The sequence below is a fragment of the Sinohyriopsis cumingii genome, chromosome 6 (genome assembly GCF_028554795.1).
Source record: "Sinohyriopsis cumingii isolate HCF-2022 chromosome 6, ASM2855479v2, whole genome shotgun sequence".
In the NCBI taxonomy this organism is placed as follows: domain Eukaryota; kingdom Metazoa; phylum Mollusca; class Bivalvia; order Unionida; family Unionidae; genus Sinohyriopsis; species Sinohyriopsis cumingii.
Window position 1 is genome coordinate 163623730 of NC_142966.1, and position 21393 is coordinate 163645122.

Genomic DNA, 21393 nt, shown 5'->3' on the forward strand with positions numbered 1-21393 from the left:
TGGCTTTAATTTAATGGCTCTGAAGGAAAGATATTTTGCAATATTGCAAACAGTGTCCAAAATTTGCACAGGATGGAATCTCGACCAGTTCATGGAATGGACAAACTTTGGACAAAACCAAACTAAATGCAAGGCAAGAGACTTTGTACTGTCCACTTATCAAGCCCTGAGAGGAGAATATAGGGAAAAGATGCATTTTAGTAAATTCCTTTCCATTCTTGCCAATGGATGTACTGATACTGCCATATTCAAGCAGGAAATAGTGTTTCAAAATGTATTGACAGTGGAAAATTGAAAACCTCATTCATCTTCGAGTTGAAATTATCGGATGCCTTCAGAAAAAAGGAAGGAACAGAAATAAGTTTGAATCAAGATTCTGAGATATATATGACTAGAGTAGCAAGATGCATCATATTATAGTACAAGTCACATAGCTCATGTATGCAGTCACTGTTTGCAGCTACAGGTGTCATTTTTGAGAATTTGATTACACATACCTGTAAATGGCATTTATTCGCTTTATTTCATGCCTTGTCCATCAAAATTCCATTGAAGATTATTGTATAAATTTCTCGAGAAATGCTTAATGGCAAATTCAGTGATAATGTACTTCGACATTTTTAGGCATAGTCAAACAAGTAACCTCGTTTAAACCAGTTTTGTCATGTGCTGTGACATTAGAGGGAACATGCCTGCGGTAGGGAAAAAGTTGTACTACAAACATAAACAGAGATGCGACACTGTCGTCATTTATAAACAAAGCCTGGGGAAACACGGGCAGGAAAAAATTGGCACACAAAGTCCAATAAATTGGAGGCAATTATGTAATTTTGTATATATCTTCTGTTTGGTATGTCATATCTTTTATTTCAGTTTGTACATAATACCTATTTTTCTCATAAGTATGTGCTTTCATACACGTACAAGACTACAAAGATGGCTGTTAATTCAGATTTATTTTAGTTAAATTTTACATCATGCTAAATTATCATTTTGAAGAAATGTAATATGTTCATGCAAAGAATAAAACTTATTGTATGTTATTCCTCTATCCCATTCATAGTTGAACATCGATACAGGAGATGATTAAAGATGCATGCGACTAGTTGTTCACGTGATTATACACTTGGTTCCCCCTACACTAATAATAGTTCAATCCAGTAACAACTTTATAGACCCATTGTAATGCCAAACTGCCATTGTAAAAGTCCATAGCAATTGATAATTTCTGTCTGGAAATTTTGTTATGGCAATTAATATGTAGAAATCTCAAAAATCACGATTGAATAAACTTTGTTATAATTATATTATGATTAAATTTTTTAAAAAAATTTTAAAACTTTTGTCAGTAAATGCACTTACATGACCCATGTGACTTGTACTATAGCTTATTTTCTTAACATAAAATTAAGACTTTTGATGATAAAATGATGTACTTGTTTTTCCTTTCTTCTTTCTATGGATTAAAGTTCAAACATCTCATTGAAGTTAGGCAAGTGGTTGAAATTTTTGGACAAGTGAAATGGTATGGGGATCTAGATTCCTTAGTCTTCTTTGTTTGCAGGGTTTTATGGCATTTTGCTATGATGAAGCAGGAGAGACTATGAGAAATTCTTGTTCGGGCAACATGTCAGAATCTAATGGCATGTTTGTTTTTGTCTCGTCTGCTTTAGCTGATAAGCATTTGACCTTTCAGCAGACAGGAGGTAAAAACACTGATAAATTCACAGATCATTTCCTAGCTGCCATGCCCCCACAAAGAGATTCAGTTGCATTGAGAAATGTTTGACTAGACTTTCATGTTTTATGAATTGCCAATTAATGCAAGGCTGATACTCAAGATGGAAAAGGTATTTTTGTTGTGAAAATTAAATTTTCAAGGAAACGTTTCATTGAAAACCAGTAGAATCTGTTGTTCACTGCATCTGTTTCTTTTCTTTCATTTTCTTTTGTTTTGACACTTTTAACACAAACTAGTATCCACTCATAGGTTGTTTGAAATTTTATTTTTTGAACCCAAATGAATCCCATGAAAATCTTATAAAATCTAATTTATTACCTTGATAATGCTTATAAAACAAAATTAATACTATGAAAACAGTTTATGAAACCCAGATGTATGCCATGAAAATGGTTATAAAACCCAAATTATTATCATAAAAAGGGTTTTAAAACCCAGCTTAAGACCTTCACCAACCCAAATTAATACAATGAAAATGCCCATAGAATACTTATTGAAGAAAACATGACCAAACAGTGATGTTTGGGAACCCTGAGCAAGAGATATAAGCATAATCAACCAATGAGTAAATTACTTTTATCGTTGAAACTGTTATGATGGATTCTGAAAGCATTTCAGAATATCGTTATTCAATCATCTTTCAGTTTCTATGAATTTGTCGTCTAATTTGAAACATAGTCTCACCTTTAACCATGTACACCGTACCATTCCATGTAAATATTGCTTATTCAATGCAAATTTGCACTGTGGCTGTGCTGGTAAATGAACCGGCAAAATAAAAAGGGTTCAGAAGTTTTATTTTACTCCTTGTTGTGAATGTGTTTGTGCAATTTATTTGTTTTTGTGTATTGACTAATTGTACTTCATATTTTAGTGAGTTCTTTGGAAATCAGATCTGAAAAGAACTCTTTTTGTTAACTTTTATTTACAGAATATTTTACAAAAACTATTGTGTATTACGAGTTTTTACAGCCTGACTAGGAAAATAAGGTGATATGTATATATACACAGAACTGAATGCATTAAATAAAGAATGAATTTTCTGTTGAATACATTACATGATTACCTTAATGTTAGAAATTATAGAAGTTAACTTCCTAAAGCCAGCCTTCCCAAAGATATATATATATATATATATATATATATATATATATATATATATATATATATATATATATATGGGAAGTAACTCTTCCAAGATGCTATTATAATTACTTCTCATCAACAATAGATGGCTAACTGTACTTCAATTTAATCATTGGCTTGATCAACGTAACATTGTATCAGCATACCTTCTGAGATCTGTTAGAACTCTTGGAAAATATAAGCCATCTGTCTTCTAAGTCAATATTGTTTTGTTAAATTATCTTTGCCTTAAGCATTGGAAACCGAATTTTTTGTTTTTCATCAGTTTACCACTTCTGTGAAATTGGTCACAGACCATGCCATTTTTTTTTTGTTCTGTTTACCTGTTGCTAGGACTGTTGTGTTTGGATATAAAATGAAATATTGTATGTGTTTTAGGAAAGCAGAAATAGGCATTGTTGCATTTTGGGATGTCAGAAATAGTAATTTTTTTTTTTATGTCCAAACACAAACAGTAAATTCATTAGTTGGTTCCTATATAACCAGTGTTGTTCTTTAGTAATACTGCACCATTTTCTTGATTCATGAAGGCACTACCTCATTTTTTTTCTGAATTTATTTATTTATTTATTGTTTTATCAGTTTATCTGTTTATTTATCAGTGTATCTATTTATGTACTGTAGGTTTAGCATTTGATGACTGGGATCTGGATTACTACACCAAGCTTTTCAAGGAACAGATTAAAAGGAACCCAACCAGTGTAGAATGTTTTGATCTTGCACAGTCCAATAGGTATAGTTAATCTATTGGTTTCTGTTGTGTCAAGATACATTTGAAGTTTACACATTAGAATAAAAACAGAATCTTCACTTTTTATTTAATAACTTTAAGTTATTTCACAATAAGATCTGGATGGCAAATTTGCCCTGATGTCAGCATACATGATGTTGAAGTAACACTTGAATTTTTATGGTTGGAAACCAATGGATTTATTTTGCTTCTGGTTTGTATTGTTGTTTTGGCGATTATTTTTTTTATTTTTTATTTTCTGTTTCATTGAGGAGTTAGATTTCTGTCAGTATTGAAGCTTGTATCACAATGATACTACTGAACAGTTGAATTATACATTCCATTAATTCAGCAAACCATGTGATACATTATTATTTAAATCTACATTTGGGACCTCATTTGGAGAAATTTCCTTAAAACTAACAGATCTAAAATTGCAGAAAGAACAGTGATTCATAGGATAATAAATTATAGCTTTGTTTTGTTATCCACGTGCATTTTAGCTCACCTCTATGAAGCAGAGATGATTTTACTACCCCTAGTATTGGCATCTGCACATACAAAATCATATACATGTACAGCCTTGCTGAACCACATTCTATTTTCCTTGGTCCAGGACAGCAGTTTGTAGTGAGTTTCATAGCACTGTTAGAAAGGACAATATGTACAATCATGAAACATGGTGATAGAATGATGAGCACTACTACTTCCTGTTGACAGTAGGGTCAGTATTTTATGCTTCACTGACTTTGGTCAGATTTTGTGTTTGATATTTATTTCTCCATCAAATACATTACCTAATTACATTACATTGGAATAACTTCTCTGCTACCTACAAACAGATATGATTTTTCTCCGTTTTAAAACGTAATTCTGCTTTTCTTCTGACTTGAATCCAAATTTTCTTGATATAGTCTGGGGTTTTTTTTATCATCTCCGATCTGGGGTTTTTAAAACGGTCTGTTCGGTTCCATTCCACAACGACCCTTGAAACATATTAGTTAGCCCACAACTCTCATAAAGAGTATTCTGATTGGTAAAAAGTTTAAATTCATCCAATGAATCTTCGTGTAATGGAAACTGGTTGCAATGGAAAGAAGAAGCGTGCTTGCAGATAATGGCGTCCTGAGTTGTTGAGAGAGACCATGACACAAGAAGTTTGGATAAAGGTTTTAAAAAAACGTATGGAAATGGGAATGGCTGGAGCGAATAATCGATGGAAATTTAGTTGGTCAGTTTATTAAAAAAACTAAATGCTAGAGGACTGGCATTTTGTGACCTCTGCTCTGTAATCATGGTTGGAAGCGTTTGGAACAGCACCTACAAAAGAAGCTGCATATGGAAAAATTGAAGCTTAGAAGGCATCTGGAAAAATTGCAGTTAATTACTATAAGAAGAAAGATTTCTTGCATGAGAGAACAGATGTAGCTGTCTCTCAGAATATATACACTTCATGTCGGCTGTCATTGAGAATGAAAAGAAAATATTGCGCATTTTGTCAAAAAGGAAGGCTAAAGAAATCTTTGCCAAAGCCGCAAAAAGAGCTTGACTAGCATATCAACAAGTTGTGTCCATTGGAGAAAAAGACAAGTGAATGTATGGGATTATTTGTATATAGTTATGTTCTTGGGTGTTTATTTTACAGATTTGTTACGAAAAGAAGAAAAAATATTTTTGCTGCAAAAATTGAGAAATTATTGTGACTTAATGACAGCGTGAACACTGGCATGCACATAAAATAACTTAAGCACCAATAGTAAAAAAATTCATGTGACAAGAAATATTGTGAAATTATTCAAGTTGAATTTATTTGGTAAGTGTGTTAGTTTTTCAAATGATTATTTTGTTATATATTATGATCTTAAGTTGCACCGGGAGCAGTTTTTTTAATGATTTTATGACCACCAAACCCTCCTTTCAATTTTTAAGTTTTTTTGTGGAATACCAAAATCATGTCTGTACAAAGCCAGCCCTTCTGGAAAGATGAAAAATGTGTTTGTCAATATTTTATAGAGATAAAAGGAAGAAGCTTTTACAAGTTAACTCCCCTTTCAACCCTTTAGGTGGCTACCATTATTCCTGGGGGTAATCAGCTTTCACCTTTGCAGTCATGCTAGAAAGGTATTCCTCTGAGAATCCATTTTATTTAGCACTTAATTTTCATTGCCATCTTTTATTTTCAGTGGTTCAGCAAGTCAGAATATTGTTTTATATGGTGCATGCAACACTTCCTTAAAATTCAGTGAATTTATTGACATTATCATGGTTTTCGTTTTTATTACAATTTACATGAAGCAGTATCATTTGTTTCACGGGTGGAATTTCATGGCTGCTGTGTATATATAAGTTGTTTCATAATGTGTTTGGCAATTATATATATATATATCTTGTATGCACTTGTTTGGTTGTTCTTTCCTTCATTACAAAAATGGCAACAAAGTGAATGCATAAGATTCAAGGTCAAACTGGATGTCCATGAAACATGCCTTCTTTGTACTAAGTGTTCTTTAAGACACAACTTTAAAGTGTGTGCCATGTGGTCTGAAAATACATTATTTTATGTCCTCATGAAACAGCTCCAGGGGTGAAAAAGTGAGCACTTAGTTTAAACCCCATGCATGAATCGCTAATGAGTCTAATGGGGGATGACGAGATACTCCATCCACCTCCCAGTGAAGATTTGGAAAACAGTACTAGACATACTGCTTCAGTGTTTGCAGTCAGAATAAGAGATGACTCAAGTTAAGTTTTAGAGTTACACATGATCCCTTTATTGAATAAGGCTTTGTTGCTATATTAACTGTGATTGAATAGGGATAATAATATTGTAATCCCACTGGGGATAATCCTTTAGCTCCACCCATAACGCATGAGACTTCAAAGTCAAATATTACCTTACCTATGAGGTGTGAGGGTGAAGAGTCAAACAGAATTCCACAATGAGGCATGAATGTCCACAAATATCCTCGATGTCCATAGTTATCCTGTGCACTGTCCATACATGAAAATGTTCTAGCTGGATGTGAAGGCTTATTCTTTGATTTGTATGGCCAGGTCAAGCTGTACTTTGACTTACATGGTCGGCTGTACCAACTGACCAACATCGCATTTATCATCTGCTGTATTAAGTTTGATACAAAATTACTTTTATTGGTGTGCCCAGTATCAGATAAATATCAAAGTCTGCACATACCAAGATGGTTGTGTGTTAGCCAACCCACTGTCAAGTAGAGGACAACTGGTCTCTCCATCTATCCACATTCAGTCAAGTCTGCACCCTATGAGGTGACCCAGTGATGGACTTATTCACATTGAGGTGGAGCAACAAACTGGCACCTTTGTCTGTCCCTTTCTGGATGCAGAAGCATGGGCCATTAACGCTCTTTCAATCACCTTGGAGAAAACGTGGGCTTCCAGCTTCCCTCCATCAGTCATGATCCCAAAAATAGTTTAGAAGATGAAGGACATAAATTGCCAGAAAATTTGATTGTCCCACTACGATGGGACAAAACCTGGATCAATGATCTGCTTGCCCTAGTGACAGACATATCTGGAGTCATAGCAACCATACCTCTGCTAATGCAACCCAGTTTGCAAACTCCTACACGCCTGGCTTATGACAAGCATGCCTTGCATGAAAAAGTGTTTGGAACTTCAGTTGTGGAGAGGATCCCAGTAGCTAAAAGGCCCTTTTATCTGAATGTATATGAGGAAAAATGGTTGGTTTTTAATGATTTATGCTACATCAGTAATGTCCCACTACTCTCCATTGCCAGTCCTCAACTGGCCAACATCTTTATCTCTTTAAAGATGGGAAGTTAAACCCCGATCACCATAAAGGATTACTGCTCCATGATCTCAGACATATTCTGACATCATGGACAAGATAATATTGGACAAACTAATGACCTTTCAGACTTGATGACTGGTTTAAATTTATTCAGACTATGTTCACTCGCGTTATTCCCTGAAATGGAATCTTGCCTAGGTATTGACATTACTTGACCCATGCAAGTTTGAGTCCCTGTGGTCCACATCACTAAATCAGCTATCATTGCTAAAATCTGGTTGCCAGGCAATGAGCAAATAATTATTCATCCTCTCTCCTTGATCAATACATTAAGAGAGGGAAAGGTCCAAGATCCCATATGTGCTCTCATGCTGTCAGATTTTATTTGAAGTGTTCGTACAGCTTCTGCAGTTGTCAGAGCAGGTTTTCCTGGATAAATAAAAGTAACACCACTTGTACTAGCCACATTGTTAAAGGGATTTATAAAATCTGCATATACTTGACTTTCACAGGAGCAGGTACAACTTGTGAAAATCTCAGCTCACGAAATACAATTTCCATGAGCCTGGCACTGGAATGTAATGTCTCAGTTTGAGTCATGGATTAGTAAGTTGGATGGCACATCCAGATCACTTTCTCCAGCTTAAATCTGCAGGGCATGGCTTTGCAAAGGAGAGAAATGAACCACATCTGGCTAGTGGTGGCTGCACAAATGGTGACCACACTCTATTCGTGACAGAACAACCATGGAATGAGGCACTACTGACCACTATCACTGGATGTGCCTGGGAAAAACTTTAATGAGGAAACCATAATTAAGTGCAAAATCCCACAAGGATCTCACATGTGTATGAGCAAACCGTCTCTTTTTGTGTTCAACTAAGATTAGGAGAAGTCCGACCATTTGTAAAGCTGTCATGATTCTACAGCTTGATAGGGTACAGATATGATGTTCAGCATTTCCTCCTCCTCTTACCGAAATGTTACCAGGTAATGTATTTCATGGAGAAAGCAAATACACATGAAAGACTATATTTCATCTTTTAATGGAATTCAGGAGTCTGCAGACTTATATTCCTAATGTTAATGTGACGGGGTAGATTTTCTTGGAAATAATTTACTATACCAGTTACCGCCACTTTATCCAAGTTTCTCAACGCGTTCTTAATAATCAGAAATATTTGAAAGTTATAATTCTATCCAATTAATCTCTACCTATTTTACGAATATTTCAAAAGAAAAATGTAATGAAAAACTTACAGTCATGCCTTACAGACTAACGTAAAGTAACTATAATAACAAGTCCCTTCTTTCGCAGTGACAGTACCAGTTACCGCCAGTGCCGTTATTGACGATTAGAAATTGAGATCTGATTTATTTCTGCATAATAACAACAAAACATTCATATTTCATGCCGCAGAATTCACTTTCTTCAAAAGGAAAATTCTACTTCACGTACAATTAGCAACCAACGCAACCGATAGTCAGCATCTCGGTAGTTTTGACGGAAACCGACATTACGAATCGCGCATGCGTCACAATGACGACCAGCATCATAATAGGGTTTGTATCAAAACCTTATTTTATTTAAAACTTAAAGTCGATATCATGTACACCACTTACACTTACAGTAATTATTTGCTTTGTACGTATAACTTCTTAAAAACTTAATCTTTTCTTCATCATTTAAGAATTACATCTTCATTATCAGTGATTGGAAAGCTTAAAACAGCTTTATATATATATATATAGAGAGAGAGAGAGAGAGAGAGAGAGAGAGAGAGATAGGGTTGTATACATTTGTAGGTTGCACATACCGATAAATTCTATATTCCAAAGGCTCCCTCTCTTTCCTCCAGTAGTTTACAAACAAGTTAACAAAAAGTAACAAATGAACATTAAAATGAACATTTAAATTGTCAATTGAAACATGTATTAAATGTGCATTTCCTTCAATTTAATTTGATTTTGTAGAGCAATAGGTACAAATAAAGTAAGTTTCATCAACATTTTCCTCATCTGTTAAACCAACACAGGCCAGGTGGTACCATTTCTCACATAAGTCAAAGCAAATCCAATTTACATTTGACACATCAATAGTAGGTGGTTCGGCCTTGTTACATATCCCACATACATTGTTCTTTTTTTTCTTGCTTGATGATTTTCTCCCCTTTCCATAGTATTTTCCTTTATATTCTTTCTCTACTTCTCTCTGTTTCTTTCTTTCCTCTCTTTGTATTTTCCTGCATTTAATCTCTTTTCTTCTTTCTTCTTCTTCAGTTTTGTTAAGAAGATGCTGATAAAATTTATCACTAGTTATCACTCTTGCCTCAGTGATGCATCTTCTTTTTGCTGTTTGGGGCTTTGCAGGTACTGGGGGGAAAAGATCAGACAAAGCTTCGGGAATAATGCCTTCCTTCACTAATGGATTACCACCTAAGTAAGATCCACACTTGTAACAAGAATAATTGGATGCAGATGATGAAGTTGTAATCAAAGATGTTGAAGGTTTTGCTTCTATACATGTGGAAGTATTCAGATCTGGATATTTTAATGCGACAGTTTGGGATGATGTCAATGGGAACTGGCTAGAGTTGACTTTGAAGATGAACTGTGATGGCATAACTTGCGTTTTGTCAATTGCATCTGGATTCAGAGGATAAAGGCCAGACTTCTTAAAACTATCCTTAATTTTGGCTGGAGAGCACACATTATCAATTGCATATGACAAAATTACTGGAAACTTAGATTTGTTGATAGTTTGATGCTCATTGATGAATCTAAGATTTTAGAGCAATGGAATTGAATTTCATCCTTAGAGGCCCCATGATTCCAACATCTAAAGGTTGCAAAATGTGTGTACTGTGTGGAGGAAGTCCAATCAGCTCAATATGGTTTTCTCTGGCCAGTTTAACTACATCCAGGTTGATATGGCTGTCATGGTTATCCATAACCAGTAACACTGGGTGATCTTTCCCACAATTTGGAATGAACAGGTCTTTAAACCATGTCAGAAAAAGAGAGCTGTCCATGTATCCAGACTCTGATGTTCCAAACAGCCAGTTACCTGGAACACCATCTTTATAGGCTGTATGGGGGAAAGATTTTTCAAAAATTAAAAACGTGGGAAGGACTCTACCATCTGCAGCAATACAAATGTGGGCAGTGATATGTCCAGATGATGACAGAACTTGCTGATATGTGTGATGGCCCTTCACGCCAATGACTTTTTGTTGTGGCTTCTCCCTTCCGCTCCAACCAGTCTCATCGCAATTAAATATTCTGCCTGGGTCCTTTTCTAAGCCAAGTTTCTTTGTGGTGTCCATCAAAAGGGCAAAATAACTGTTCATGACATTTTCATTGGACATGCGTGACCTCCCCCTATCAAGTCGTTCTGGTTCTCTCTCTCTGAGTTTGGATGTCGGCTGAAAAACTTTCTAAACCATTTATTTGAGGGACCTTTCTCGGAGCTGAATAGAGATGTTCTTTCATTTTTCTTCATAATGGATATGATATACCCTCTAGCAATAGCCCTTGTCATTGGGAAACCTTGCTGTAGCATATACTTCATGTATGATACTAATGCATCTTCTTCTGTTGCATCCAGCATTCTGTTTGGTCCAGGGACATGTTTCAAATATCGACCTTTCAGAGCATCTTCAATTGTCTTCCTTGGAATATTGTATTCCCTGGAGGCCTGACTACAGGTGAGCTGTAACTTCTTCACAGACGAGACGGCAGACAATAGATCTTCTTGGAGATACTTTAAACGCTTTGCCATTTTTCTACAATAAATTATTAATTAATTCAATGTAGTGTTTCATTTGTAAATCACATTATTTATATATATATATATATATATATATATATATATATAGAGAGAGAGAGAGAGAGAGAGAGAGAGAGAGAGAGAGATAATAAATGGGAAGCAAAAATTAATAATAAGCTGATGTTTTGTTACGGTTACATCCCTTTTAAAATAGATGGTTTTGAGATGACCCCTATACTAGGAATAACTCATGACAAGAGTTACATTCGTATAGGAACGCTGTGCTACATCATTTGTTGGTGCGGTCATAGTAGTGTAAGTTCGAGAGATCCTTTGGTATGTATATTATAAACAATGACTTTCAAGTGGATATTTTATTCTTGGAGGATACATTTATGGATGAATAAAAGTTTTTAAAACGTTTCAATAGAAATGTCGTCTGCATGGATCTGAGGTCCCATATCCAATTGTTTTGTCATAGAGCTTACGTACGTACTAAAGTGACATTTATGGAAAAAAATCCCCCCCCCCCCATGATGTTTGCATAATCGAATTTAGGTCACTGGAGTTCACCAGTAATATTTTTCTTACCTTTATAGCTGGAAATTATTTTTCTTCACTGGAATGAAGGAAACTGGCCTTGCAAAATTATCTTTATGCAGGAACGTAAAAAAAAAGCGCACGTGAGCGCGAGAAATATGACGTTGGCGGTAAGTGGTCACTGGCGGTATCTGGTCCCCATGCAGTAAAATTTTCTTTCTCCCTATGTAGTGCTGATGAAAATTAATATTTTAAATTTAAACCAGATTAAAATTAGAAATAAAAGTTAAAAGAGAAAACGTTGCCAGAAAACTTCAGTATGGAAAGGGCCTAGGATTTCTGCATGATCATAAAGTGGCAGTTGGAGACTGCTGTAAGATTTTAGAGGGGAGCGATGCAATCATCGATTATACTATTTAAATAGTGTCTCAGATATTAATACCCTCAGTGTGTCTATTTTCCATCACCACATTTCCTGCTAGACCACTCGGTGGAAGTGTACAAAACTTTGTAGTTATGTGTCCCTATTATGAGTCCTGTAAGAATGAATCATTATTGGATCTTGCCTCTGGGGTACCTGGGAGGGGGTCCGAGGTCAAATGTACAACATTGCAATGAAAATGCAGTTTTTAATATTTTCTGACCAAAGTTCGTACATGCAGCCATAGATGGAAGATGCATTATATATGATGGAGTTTGCATTGTATATGGGTTACTGTCTGAGGGTGGGGCTGAGTATCAGGGGTGGGTTGATTTGGAAAATGCAGTGAAAAGTAATAGATTTTTCAGTTTATAGTCAATGCAGTTGGTTGAATTGTTTTATTTCCTGAGAATGACTATGGTTGTTTGTGCTGTATCATCCCTGTAAGATGTGAGGTTTTACTTTAAGAAAAGATTATGGCATGTTTAATTTATCCACAAGATATTTTAAGATTCTACGGAAGCCAAGTCTAACTTAATTTTGCATTCTTGTAGGGTATCATAATAAAATGTAAGTGGTTTTATCTATTTTTCTAGTGAGCATAGTCGCCATTGGTTCTTTCGTGGCAAGTTGATAATAGATGGTGAAGAGTGCCCAGACTCTCTGTTTAAAATGGTGATGTCCACACAGAATTTCTCTAATAACAACAACGTGATTAAGTTTTCTGACAACAGCAGGTAAAGTAACATAATTATGGTTTAGAAAATAAAATTTGTGCTACATTTATATTTGAAAGGAGTCGGGGATGATGGCATTGATGGGTGTGTCTGTACAGTATACATAACCCAGAGTACTGTGGTATCTCTGGTCTTAAAATAAGTGACTGGCAAATAAGTAAATAAAGATGCTTACCTTCAAGATAATTGTACATATATCTATTGTTCTTTGCTCTTTGTTAAAATGCATTTAATTTACAGTTTAAATCAGATGATTGCCAGAAATGATTGGTAAACAGTGTAGATTCCAGGTTAACAAGGGAGGTTACTCGGATATTTTGGTAATGCCTAAAAAATATCTGTATTGTGGCATATACTTGATCTAATGTTGGCAACTTGATGTATATGTTGCATCAAAGTGTAAATCACCTTGAAAAAGGGATACTACTTTCATGACCCTCATTTTACCACCTGTGCCCTCCAACGACAAAAACTTACATGCGGGGATTAAAGCAATGCATCTGTCGCCACCCGTGATGGGAGAGGGTGCCAGGATTTTCAGTGAGAATTGGGCCACCTACACGTGCATGAAAGTACATGTCAACCACAGACTTTTTAAACAACTCCAGGTATTGCAGTGAAAATTAATAAATATATACAAAAAAGTTTTAAAGTAAACACCTGTTGTTGTTGTATGGTTTAACGCCATTTTTCAGCACATGATAGGCTATACATGGCGGCCAGTATTAATGGTGGAGGAAGAACCTGGGAAATCCCCGAAAAGAACCCCCGACCCTCGAGAAGCTACTGGCAAGCTTTCTCACATACCCACATTGGCTGAATCCAAGAATCAAATCTATGCAGACAGAGGTAAGATGGCAGTGATCTGTAACGGAGAGCGCTTTAGACCACTCGGCCACTCGTGTCCCAAGTCAACACCTGTAAATTGTGAAAGCCATTATAAAACAGCATTAAGATACTTCACATTTTGACTCTTGTATGCTACCATAGATTCAATCTCTTGCTTCTTGACAGATATGGTAATCATATTATCTGACTCTTGCATGACATTATTGGACATTATTAGCAGACAACAAATTGGTTAACCAGTTTGTAACAGTGATATTGATTTTTAAAAGATTTTGATTTTACAGTGGAACCCTGCTATAATGTGATAATTGTGGTAAAAAAAAATCGGATCATGTTAATATCGGGGTCACGTTAATGTGGGGTTTAACAGTATTTTCCTTTCTTCAGAGAACAAATCATTGGCACATATACATGTATTCATGTCTAATGTATATGATGAATAGGGTATCAACACCGTTTACTACTGTGCCGTCGTGGCATGCAGTTCATCCATAATGCATGTAATTCCAATGAAAAATTGCACACAGATTTACAATATTCAATATATTTGTCCCAGATCATTGTGTCTGAATTCAACATCTAACAGCATGAACAGAGTATTAACACCGTTTACTTGCCATCTGATATCGTACTGTCGAGGCCTGCAATTAATCCATAATACATGTAATTCCATTGCAAAAATTGCACACATGTTTAAACTATTCAATAATTTTGTCACACATCATTAGTGTCTGAATTCAATGGGAAAAATTAACAGCAAAATTAGGTTAAGAAAGATGAAGCACGTGTATGGTTCATTATGTTCCAGGGTATATGAATGGTGTCTGTACAAATTTCATACTGCTAAAATTTTCTCACATGCGTTTCCGTATATATTTATCCATTGCAAATTTCCAATAATTAACGCTTGTACGCCTATTTGTTTGAACGACTGCAACAAGAATAATTAACAAACACATGCTTTCAGTGTGCTTATAACTTTTACTTCAGATTTTGTGAACATTGAAAGAAACTTGTGAAAACTACTATGCTAATCATTGTGCAAAGTGCAGAGAACAACTTGCATTTGTGAGCTTGCTTTTCCATAATGGTAAAATATTTTTATGAAAAATAGGAAATTAATAACGAGTTCATAAACAAACAGCACACCCATCTAAAACCAGAGAACTAAGTGCAGTAGGCCTGCAATGGTCACGAGTCACTTTTGTAACAAACATTTAAGCTGAACGCATGTACAATTTCATACCCTTTCAATTTCCTGCTAATAAACGGACATTATTTACTGGTGAATGTTGTTGTAGGGTTTAACGCCATTTTTCAGCACACGATAGGCTATACATGGTGGCCAGTATTAATGGTGGAGGAAGAACCCGGGAAAACTCCGGAAAGAACCACCGACCCACGAGAAGCTACTGGCAAGCTTTCTCACATACCCACATTGGCTGAATCTGAGACTCGAACCCATGCAGACAGAGGTGAGATGGCAGTGATCCGTAATGGAGAACGCTTTAGACCACTCGGCCACTCGGGGCCCCATTTACTCGTGAACTGATTGCGTCTAATAACATCGCCAAGCCCAACAAACATGTTGGCAGATTTCGTTTTTTGATGTTTATTAAATTGTGATAATCTTTTTATCAACCACCGCATTGTCTGCTGCTTGGTTGTCTATGCAGTTAAAGAAGAAACACTTGGCTATTGTTTGAGCAGTGATTGTATAGAGAATTAATTGAAGACAATCACGATGACGACTTACTGGCTTTACTCATGGATCAGTAACAAGTAACATTTCCGATATGTTTATTTTGGCATAACACTTCAAGAACCTGATGAAATTGTTAAATTTCAGAAGCTATGCCACGATCGTACTATATTAAAATTCATACGTTACCTCTTCCTCAAAATGCTAATAAACGTTTTACACACTATTTCTCGTACTTAAAAAAATACATATTTTTTTCAAGGTACGGGAAAAATATACGTATATGTATTTAAAATTTCAGGAATCGTGCCATGATCGTATTGTATACGAATTCATATGTGAACTCTTCCCCAAAATGATAATAAACGTTTTACACACTAGTTTTCATACTTAAAAAAATAATTCCCAGTCCGATAAAACTACACGTACATTAAAAATTTCAGGAACCATGCCACAATCATATTATATTCAAATTCATACGCGATCTCTTCCCCAAAATGATAATACATTTCTTATACATTATTTCACGTACTTGGACCAAAAACTTTTTTTCATGTGCTAATGAATATACGAAATTTCGGGAGCCACACCACGACCGTGTTATATCCGAATTTGTGTTATAGCAGGGTCGCACTGTAATTGAGAATATAGGCTACATCCATATATAGGTGACATCCATTTTCGAAACCAGTGATATTCATAGGTGCATTTTTAAAATAGTGTACTCGCCAGCAATCCCAGAATTTTCCCAGAATCAAATGTTGATGCAGAAATAGTAACTTATGGTCATCTAGTGTAATTAAGATGAGCACACGATAAGTGGCGCTAAGAAGAAAAAATACATAAAACTTTGAATACCATGATACCATAGCACCTGCGATATCATAGGAAGCAAAGATAAATGTGTTTAAAGTTTGGAGGAGCTGTAGACCTGCTTACAACTATATTTAGAAATGAATATTTACAAACGACATTATTTTGTTTTGTTGTAGGCTGTCGGTAAACAAATAAAAGAATAAATGCAACCATGCATAAACAAACATTTAAAAATCAGTTTAATACCATCGATATCCATGTCCATATCAGGTATCTTTTGATCACAGAAATACATATGTATCACATTTTTATGGATTCAGTGGAATAATTGGTTATGAGGTGTCTGTGTTGAAGCCCCAGGATCCAACAGAAGCAAGCATCATGGCAGAGACACCTTTCCAAAAGAGACACATTATCTTCACTGCAGAAACTCACAACTTCCCAACAGGTACTAAATTTCACACTATAATATATTGCCCATGTAATTTTCATGTTTTTATGTAATTATTATACGAGGGATTCTAAAAATTAAGATCTTTCAATGTTAATCTAATGCATAAATGGATACCTTCAGAATACTTAGAATCAAGCCAGGTGTTGGATAGACAAGGTACGATTTTGAATGGCTAGTAAATTACCATCAATCCATTTAGAATCATCGTTTTTTTTTTTAAACAATATTTTTGCGATACATTTTTAAAATGGTTTATAGGTAGCATGCCAACATAAATTAAAACTTTTTAGCCACAGGATCACCTAATTTAAAATTTTAGCATTTTTTCATATTTTATATTTATGGACGGAGGATAGTGGTGCTTTTAAGACATGATTGGCTATATCATGCCAAATAAATGGGAGCCAAGTACATTTCCCAAGGATACATTGAGGCAGCTGACCCAGGATGGTCTCATTGTATGAAACCTGCAGTTCTTGGATTATGCATCCAATGCTCTAATGTCTGGCCTTACGTTCAGTGAAAACAGGGCTTTACTTTCATTCAGATGCTAGTCTTTATCAGTAAATACTTAACTGCATTTACGGTAGCTCAACTGACAGTAATTACTGCCATCTGTATTTTAGTGTGTACTGTCTACTTCTGTTACTATGAACAGTTGTATTACTAATAGTAATAGGTACTTTTTATATTTAGTTACTGTGGACTTTTGCCCTTGAAAGATAATTCAAGTATGTCAAGTGACATAACTCATTATATAAACCCAAGACCAAACGAGTCTGCTTAGTGTGGTTATCTCCCTTGATACCATGTACAACTTAAGATGATACAGTTTCATTTTAATAGAATATGCTTATTAAAGTTAATTGCTTGAATGAATGCTTAAAAACTAATTTATGAATTTTTTGATCCAATATTCTGTCATGAGGTTAAAAAAAGGTAGAAAAGACTTGAATGTGATTATCACTATCTCGCCAGCTATGTTCATCATGCCTTTAACCCATTTAAATTTGCCATTACCTTGACCCTGTATTCACAATACTTTGATTGTAGATTTGATTTCATATCTGCATTTTCTGCAGAAGTTAATGGCACAGGGCATGTATAAAACTAGACTCTGATCTAGACATGTCAGTAAACTTGTTATTGTATGCTGTGATCTAGATCTGTGACATGAACAGATGGCCATTTAATAAAGGAATTGAAATTCTCATAATCAAAAAGGGATTATTCAGTGAATATCATTGCTAACTGTATGTGATATGTTCTAATAACACTGGTCTACAATTTTTTAGAAGTCATCTGCTTGGAGATGCAGTGTGCTATTTATTATGGATTTTGATGTGCTGTTTTCAAATATGAAGATTAAAACAACTGATTGGCTACTGTTTCCATGATATTTAAGTTTTTAGATTTTACTTCTACGTATATTGTGTAGATAATAGAATTTTAATCATAAATTGTAAACCTAGGCCTTTTCATGTGTTTATTGTTGCTTTACATGATAATATTTCACCTGTCCTGTTTATGTAACACTTTAAAAAAACAGCAAAAGGGTTATGTAGATAAAATTTAGTATGAAACAAAAGGAAAAAAACTTTTTATGTATATATAAGTACATAATTCCTTATTCAGTGTCTACTCAGCATTTCTTGACTTGTCTCTTGTATTCATTAAGTGGAGCATCTCTTGTCACTCTCCGGCAATAGTCTGTAAGCATTGATGTGCTCCATTTGCCCTGACAGCATTTCTCCATTGTTGCAATGTCCTGGTGAAATCGCTCGCCATGCTCATCTCACACTGCTCCACAGTTTGGTGGGGGGAAAATGTAGATGAGAGTGCAAAAAATGTATCTTTAGTGACATGTTGCAACCAAGGCTTTTGTATGCCTTGATGAGGTTTTCTACCAACTCCCCGTAGTTGTCTGCCTTGTTGTTTCCGAGAAAATTTGTTGCCACTAAGTGGCTTTCCATGCCTTCTTTTCCTTGCCATGCAGTGCACAGTCAAATGCATCATCTCAAAGAAGTTCACGAATCAGAGGACCAACAAAGACACCTTCCTTTATCTTAGCTTCATTTAACCTTGGAAATTTTCTATGGAAGTACTTGAAAGCTGCTTGTATTTTGTCCTTGGCCTTGACAAAGTTCTTAATCAAACCCAGCTTGATGTGCAAGGGTGGTAACAAACTCTTTCTTGATTCAACAAGTGGCAGATGCTGAACACTTTTTCTCCCAGGCTCAGATGACTGTCGGAGTGGCCAGTCTCCCTTGATCTAGTGGGAATCTCTTGCACGACTATCCCATTCGCAGAGAAAACAGCAGTACTTTGTGTATCCAGTCTGCAGACCAAGCAAGAGAACAAGAACCTTCACATTGCCACAAAGCTGCCACTGATGTTGGTCATAGTTTATGCACCTCAAAAGTTGTTTCATGTTTTCATAGGTTTCCTTCATATGGACTGCATGACCAACTGGAATTGATTGCAAAACATTGTCATTATGCAGCAAAACAGATTTAAGACTCATCTTTGATGAATCAATCAACATTCTCCACTCATCTGGATCATGAATGATATTGAGGGCTGCCATCACACCATCATTGTTGTTGCAGGCTATGAGATCACCTTCCATGAAGAAGAAGTGGACAAGATCACAGAACATGGAAACCCTAACATCACCTGCCAGGAGATTCCACTGATGTCGTCTGGAGCCCAACAGCTCTGCTGTACTCTTGGATAGTTCCAAATCCCTAATAAGGTCATTCAGTTCACCTTGTGTTATGAGGTGTGGTTCACAGGAGGAGGATTGGAGAAAATATGGGTCATGTGACATTGATGGTTCAGGACATAAGAAAACAGCAGTCCTTCTCCATGAGGTACTGGGCGTATAGCTGATGGAATATTTAGATAATGCACAGTCCACTTTTTTTTCTTTGACACCTTTCCCAACTGGAGACATCATGCAGAAGTAACAATTGCTGATATGATATGTTGGCTCTCTCCAAATCATTGGCACTGTAAAAGACATAGATTTCCTTTTCCTGTTCAACCAATGGCGAAGATTTGTTGCACAAGTGTTGCAGCATATGTGTGGGGCCCACCTCTTGTCCTGATCTCTAATTTTGCAGCCAAAATAAAGGTGTTAGGCTTTCTTAACCATAGTGGTTATACTGAGCTTTTGTGATGCAAAAGTCACTTCACCATTCACTACAAACATAGCAGAAGTTATCTGCATTGTTCACACAAGTACAAGGCATCTCTGCTCACTCTAAAATCAAACACTGACTGTGACGGTTGCGTGCATTGGGGTGGGGTTCTTCCAATATATATTAATTAAATTATGATGAAAGTTCCACCTGGGCTCATGGGGTTAGAAAGTTAAATTAGTGACGAGGTAGATTTACAGCTCTGAGCCCCCAGTCAGCAATGCTGACGGTTGAACTATAGAGAACACGAAGATGAAATTCAATTAATAACAATTTAATAAATTCAATAATTGAAAACAATAAACTTTTAATCACCTGTCTTTACCTCGGCCAAGTGTCTACTCATCTCTTTCTTCCCCGCTAATTCCTTCCTTCCTTCCGTTCCTCCAACACCTCCTTCGACTCCATTTCTTTCTCGACTATCTCCTCCTCCAATTTCGCTCCCAATTTCCTCTTCCTCCCTTTTCTCCCCTTTTCCTCCTAGACTTCAACTTCTCCTGACATCTCTCCTTTCTTCTCCTTTCCTCTGTCTCTCTATCTGAGACTACGGGACCAAACTGTAACTGGTCTGTCCCTCAAAGCTTCCTGTGAAAAGCCACAAGGCATTAACATATGCTTTATCGAATCTCACCTCACACTAGATCAACAATTAATCATCAGATAAGGCTATTACAGTTTCTGTCACGCATGCGTACACATCAAAATTCCCACACACTTCTTGCAGGGTAAACAATGGCATAATAACACGGTATCAGTGAATTGTCATACAGACATCAATACATTGCGTCACATCAGTATATACACATATATATTTAATCTCATATGCCAACAATCAGACGCATGTATGTACATTACACTCCCACAAGCGTATACAAATATTCAACAATGGCAAAATCTATAATCACATGAACACGTGCTAGTCTACTATAAAATACCCACATAGCGAATTACAATATTAACTCTTACAACGGCTAGCAAGCTATATAATTCTTTAAAAATATCAACTCATTTCTTCAAAATATGCAAACATATTAATACCACAAAGTAATTCTTCGTACTAGGATTCTAGTAATAATAAAGTATACATACGACCTACAATTAAAAATGCAGTTGCATTCTGCAAAGACCAAACAACTAGCTCACTGACCTTATTTGACGCTGTCTTTACTTAAAATTTCCTGTTCTAAGATATTCCCACCAATAACGAATGGCTGTTCAGAAGTTACGCTATCCTCCTCTGGGCAATCTCTCTAGCGAACTAATTCTTGCCGGAAGACGTGGAGATATCATTCTAGCCAAATCAGGGTCTCTCCCCTATCTCGATTATGATTGGGTGGCGCTGTGACCCTGTCCAATCATCTTAGCGGCCAGTTCAACCTGGCTGTCTGTCTGCAGGGAAAAGAAGTTAAGACACTCCCACTTCTTCCGGCAACTTTTTTTGATCTGGACAAACGTTTCCACATCTAGGTGATAATTGACTATCTGGCTGCCTCGC

The 21393-nt window shown here is 35.9% G+C and overlaps 1 protein-coding gene across 1 annotated transcript in view; it reads left to right on the top strand.

Moving 5' to 3' along the window:
- The window catches only part of LOC149798447 (phosphoribosylformylglycinamidine synthase-like), a 104187-nt gene that overhangs the window by 14549 nt on the left and 68245 nt on the right, over positions 1-21393 (top strand). The window contains exons 5-7 of the mRNA XM_089963637.1: positions 3512-3620; positions 12734-12874; positions 16562-16689. Coding sequence (XP_089819763.1) covers positions 3512-3620; positions 12734-12874; positions 16562-16689 — 378 coding nt within the window. The remainder of the gene's footprint in view (positions 1-3511; positions 3621-12733; positions 12875-16561; positions 16690-21393) is intronic.